The 6000-nt window shown below is 40.3% G+C and overlaps 1 protein-coding gene across 1 annotated transcript; it reads left to right on the top strand.

Moving 5' to 3' along the window:
• The first annotated feature begins 1290 nt into the window (after window positions 1-1290).
• Window positions 1291-4988, top strand: prdx2 (peroxiredoxin 2). The gene is made up of 6 exons (XM_079220355.1): window positions 1291-1356; window positions 2242-2363; window positions 2480-2633; window positions 3226-3348; window positions 3842-3972; window positions 4596-4988. Exons 2-6 carry the CDS (start codon window positions 2261-2263, stop codon window positions 4676-4678), a joined length of 594 nt encoding a protein of 197 aa, XP_079076481.1. The 5' UTR covers window positions 1291-1356; window positions 2242-2260; the 3' UTR covers window positions 4679-4988.
• Window positions 4989-6000: the final 1012 nt, after the last annotated feature.

The raw sequence follows: 6000 nt of genomic DNA, 5'->3' as shown, positions 1-6000 counted from the left end.
AAATGTGACCCGTGGTGACAATCTACAAAGAAAGCCAAAGGGTTACATTATTATTCGAAACATTTGATATTACTACTTTATTTTTCAAAGACTAGTAAACATTGTCCCACTGAAAAGTGAATTAATCTTACTGGTAAAATGTACCATTTATTGTACGTTAAAATGAGAAGATAACAAATGTTATGTTTATGTTATTGAAAGAGAACTTCATTACTTTAATGCTATATCATTCTTATTTTGGCCAGTTGCTTTTCTGTTTATATCCGTATAAACTGACCAGATATTTTAATTAAACTCAGGAGTAGGTGTCAACAGGTTCCCTGTACACTCCTCACTCTATCGTCATAAATACAATTTCCATTTCATGTCAGCATTTCATTTGGCCTACTAACTGGCATAACACAGCAATAATCCTGATACTGAGTCTGACCATAAAGACTCAACTGGACTGAACTGACTACTGGCCACTGAGGCCAGGTCTGTGACTTTGTCTGTGTCAGAAAAACTCACCCTTAAAAAAACCTACTGTGAAATTCACAGCAATTAACTGGAAGACATTGACAAGCAACTTACTGTACAACAACATTTTATACCTTACCTTTCTTGAGGAGGGGTGCTTTGGAAAAGTGTCCAAGTGTGCGGACAGTATATCCGACACAAGGGTGGCCATCAAAATAACTAAAGACAAGCCCTTTTTCACTGAGCAAGCACTGCAAGGGGAAGAGCAAACACAATCAAATTAGCTGGGATGTGCATGTTGAAATATTTCACATGTATTATGAATTGTGTCTTTCATGTGTATAGAGTAAAAATCTATCTGTTCATACTTTATACAGATTAAAATTATCAAACAGCTGCAAACTCTGGATCCAAACAACAATAATCTGGTGAGATGAAATGGCTAGAACAGCTTCTAAATGGATCTTGGGGCGAGAACAATTGTACATTATATGTTCAATTGATTTACAGATAATATTTTCTGTTTTCCTTTGAAATGTTGAGGTAGGAAGTAGAATACCATGGAATTATTCAAGTAAAGCATGCCTTCAAAATTCTTACAGCATATAAATAAATACACTTTCCCTCATTTGATTTTATATACAAATAAAGTGAATGTATGCAATGAATGTCTTTCTAATCAAGTCATTTGCTTCACCTGCCCTCACAGCAACACAGAATACACGCTCTAATCTCAACCTTTACTTTGAAATAAACTATATTCACTTCCGGGGACCTAAACTGGCCCTGCCCACTTCTTGTACTTAGCCGTCCCTTCCCTGCTCTGAGTGCTCTCCTCCTCCTGCCAGCAGCAGACTACCGCTCTGCAAACTTCTCCTCGGCTTCGTTTGAAGACAGGTGAGTTGTGAAATGTGCGTTTGTTTGACGCCTAACTGTCAGACGTTCACCTTGAGTGTCTGCTGAGCTCGAGCGGAGCAGCAGCTGCTTGTCCCGCAGCAGAGGCAACAAAGAAACCGGGTTACTACATTGAGCTAACGTTAAGCTAGCCAGGCAGTGCGAGTCAGTGGCTCGCCTCCTCCTTAAGTATCTGGGCCTGCTTCTGCCTCTTTCTTTGTCCCGGCGCTGCAGCTGACGGGAGAGTTGCTTTCTGCAACTTTTATTTCATGCCACCTCCTTTTGAGAAGCGACTTTAGATTGTGAAGCTTTGACCTACAGAGCTGAACTTTGACCAAGCAGTGTCTACTTTGTACTACTCTGTACGCTTACAAAGGCTTGTTAGCTTCTGTCTGGTTCATAATCATGACGAGGGCAGTGAAATGTGGAGTTTTCTTCACACGCACACATTGTTGATTGTACGTCAAAGTGTAGCTATTGAAAAGAGTAACTATGCTACCTCGTGGCTGCTGTGAAGGCCTGTGGGTCAATACTGTCTTTAGTGTGGAAACTATTTACATCCTGCTCTTCTATATAATTGCAAAGATTAAAGCTTGATTTATAAAAACAAATCACAAGGACCCCTTATAAATCATGTAAAAGATATAAACATGTATACTCGACTTGATTTCCTTCTTTTTCCTTTTAACGTATCATGGTTACGTAAGCTTCTTAATCGGCTATTGTTCCCCGCGGGCGTGTAACATGACTTGCATGTGACTTTACACGATTTTTCTAACTGAACCAGCTTTCGAGCTGTGCACCAACTGCCACAAGAGCTGTGAAATCTGTCTGTTTTAAGCTTTTCTTTGAGCATTAATCATTACTATGTGCTGTGTCTCCCTCCAGTCATTTTGCTATCATCACCATGTCATCTGGAAATGCTCAGATTGGCAAGCCTGCCCCAGACTTCAAAGGCACAGCTGTAGTGGACGGACAGTTCAAGGACATCAAGCTGTCAGACTACAAAGGTAACTTGGGTTTATTGCACAAAGACTGTTTTATTTTTATTTATTTTTTACATTTTATGTCTCCTCTAAAATGTAAAAGATCAGAATCAATACATATCTCCTCCTGTGCTCTTCAGGGAAGTATGTGATCTTCTTCTTCTACCCACTGGACTTCACTTTTGTGTGTCCCACTGAGATCGTGGCTTTCAGCGACAGGGCGGAGGAGTTCCGCAATCTCGAATGTGAGGTGATCGGCTGCTCTGTAGACTCTCACTTCAGTCACTTGGCATGGTGAGAAAAATAGTTGTACTGTTATCCTTTGTAATTGTATTGCAAAGTAAACAACACGGTTGACCTGTCCCTGTAAAGTACAACTTTTTTTTTTTTTAAGAGGAAAAAGTATTTTATTCTAAACATTGACACAAAGGGAAAAAAAAGCTATTTGACACAACACAAGCATTCCCTTCAGTAAAAGCTGCGGCTTGTGTGAAGTTAACTATTTCTGACCTTGACCGACTTCAAGGTTTGTGTACACTGGGAGCTGTGTAGGGAAATATACATTTTGGATCTAGACTCTATACATTTTGTCAGACTATTAAATGGCAGATCAGGACATTGTGAATGGTCAAATTCTTGTAACTCTGCTGAGAAACTGTTTTTGGCTGATCTGAAGCAGCCCCGCTTATCTCCGGTCACTGTGCTTCTCTGCTTAGTCTTGATAAGTTCTGCGGTAACGGTCTCCGCATTGGGTCTAGATCAGAGTTAGATTTTGACATGTTTTTAAGTACAGTACATCAGAAGTGAGAGTAAAACAGTCTAGTCAGTTTGATGGCCCATACATTTGTTTTTGACTTGCCATGTATGTTGTCTTAATTCCCTACAGGGTCAACACACCAAGGAAGCAGGGAGGTCTGGGTCCCATGAAAATCCCCCTTTTGGCAGACCTCACCAAGACTATCTCCAAAGACTATGGTGTGCTGAAGGAGGATGACGGCATTGCGTACAGGTCAGGAAAAACTGCCTGTGTCTTTGCAATACATTTTAAATGACAGGCCAGTAGCCACTGCATGGGAGCAAAGCAATGTCCTGCTGTGGATTGAGGCAGCTGCAAAAACATATTTTGGCCATCTAAAAGAAAGGCCCACCTAATGTCATTAATACTTTACGTGCACGCTATGTTAAAAATAGTTTCACTGTTTTACCTTGCTGCTGGACATCCCTTTCCGGCAGGGAACTGAAGCCATTATATACAACTCTACTTCAAAACATCCAAGCTGTCCCTTTTTAAGCATGTGGAGAGACTGAAGAACGTAGATGTAATAACTGTTTTGGGTTTGTGAAACGGTTCCTTATGACTACCAGTATACACAACAATAACATGCACATCTAGCTTGGCCAGTATGCTATCTCGGTCAGTGCTTGTGCATCTTCGGACACAAGTCACCAATGATCAGACATGTCTGTTGCACAATACTTAAATCTTAATTTGTGCCTGTCAGGGGTCTGTTTGTGATTGACGACAAGGGCATCTTGCGGCAGATCACCATCAATGACTTGCCGGTGGGTCGCTCTGTGGATGAGACTCTGCGTCTGGTCCAGGCCTTCAAGCACACTGACAAACATGGAGAGGGTGAGTAAAATCCTTGTCAATCCTGCTGTTTGTTGTTTTGGCTTCAGTTAATAAAACCATTGCTTTCCCTTATTGCATGCAAATACACAATGCTTTGCTGTTTTTGTTCCCTTATTTTATTTTAAATGGCTGTTTGTACAGGAAACTCTAAATCATGACTTTATAACAAAATTATTTTATGTATGTTTATAGCCTTTGCGTCAGCTCTTAAAAATCTAGTCGGTACACGCTATTAGTTTCTGTTTGGTTGAAAGCTGTTGGTTTATAATCATGGAATTCCTTTTTAACCTTCATTTGTGCACAGCATGGCTCATCGGCCACATAGATTATTTTTAGTTGCCAGGTGCTTAGTTATCTTTTTTGCTTTTTTATCTGACTATTCGTGCTTTCATTAGAATTTAATAGAAATGCTTGATTTTTATGTTATTTTAGATATTTTGTACATGTCACAGCTAGCATGTAAATAGTTAGGAAAACATGTTTAAATGAGGTTGCCTGGACAAAGCCTTGCATTTATAGTTTACCCTCTGAGGTAATCACACATGTACTTTGTTCTCGGTAAGTAAAGTTCACTGTCCCTTTAGCCTTGTGCTAAACTCTGTTCCGACTCTCTTCCCACACAGTGTGCCCTGCTGGCTGGAAACCCGGTAGCGACACCATCATCCCCGACGTCGTAAAGAGCAAAGCCTTCTTCTCCAAGCAGTAAACGTGAAGCTCTTCTGGCTGACTTCCTATCCGTAGCACTTGCCTTCAGATGAGAGGCGTTCCTGTGAAGCAGTATCTAATGGCGTCCAATCTAATGTATTAAACCCGACAATTTCTAAACTGGTTAGATAAATCTTTAGTTGCAAATCTTTTCTTTTTGTACGTCCAGTGGACAATTGATGGGACGACCTCATATTCTCAAGCACTGAAACTATGTTTTGTTTCATTTTCTGAAAAAACGTATTGATATTTTCCTTGCTGTAATTTAATGATTTTCTTCCATCTTTATTAAAACAGTGAGTAAATTGTGACTTGTGTGTTTTGTCTGACAGATGTTATATTGTGAATGTCGTTCCACTTGTGCCCTCTAGATGGTGCCATAGTTCTTCCTGGATATGTTCAAGGTGCCTTATAGTTTGTTGATTTAACAACTTGGAAGAATTATGCCAACAGACATTTTTGGGATTAAGTCAGTGAATCAGTTTTAGGCCCTGAGGATCGGAGTACGTCACAAGGCGTGGAAGTGTTGGTTAATGTTGGAGTTACTGAGTTTGACTCAGCTCAACAACCTGAGGTTGCCAAATGGTGCTGTAGCTCATTGGGGAAGATTGGATTGTTGAATGTGTGTAAACACAGACCTGCATGGCGGTCCTAGCTCCAGATGCTTCTCACTCTAATCTGTGAAGAGTAATCTGTATGTATCTTAAAATATTTCCAGTTCAATGACTGCATTTTTGTATTATAATATTGGAAGACACCCAATGTGTTATTGGATGTGACAAGTAATAACATTTGGATTATATCACTCTTCAGATGGAATAGTCCTGATTTGTCATAGTTTATACATTGTTAATTATTGGGTAATCGCTGTGTAATTGGTGACCTACTCCCAACATGTTTTTCTAACGTTTTTGTTGACGCCACTTGTAATTTCAAACAAGCCCTCATCATCAAATAGAAAGCTTGTTTGGGTGGAACTTTTTTCTAAATGTTTTTCCTCAGCTAGTGTTCTCACGACTTGTTTTGGGAAATTGAAAGCAAAATGGGGAAACTCCCTTAACTCAAATAAACCACTCATTGACGAGCCTCTTCATTTACAGCCACGCACGCGCAAACACCTTGCGGTGCGAAGGGGAGAGCGCAGCTTTTCTGACGGGCAATGTAGGAGGGAGTTCCCGGAAACCTTTTCATTGTGTGACGTTTCAAAGCAAAATTGACCATATATGGACTGACGCATGTACGTCAATTGAGAAACAATCCTACGCTGGGACGTTTCCAACGTCAAGTGAACCCTAACTGCTGAGAAGAGATCACTGGCAATAT

The sequence above is a fragment of the Taurulus bubalis genome (assembly GCF_910589615.1).
Source record: "Taurulus bubalis genome assembly, chromosome: 6".
Lineage (NCBI taxonomy): Eukaryota > Metazoa > Chordata > Actinopteri > Perciformes > Cottidae > Taurulus > Taurulus bubalis.
This window is presented reverse-complemented; position numbering and strand designations above follow the sequence as displayed.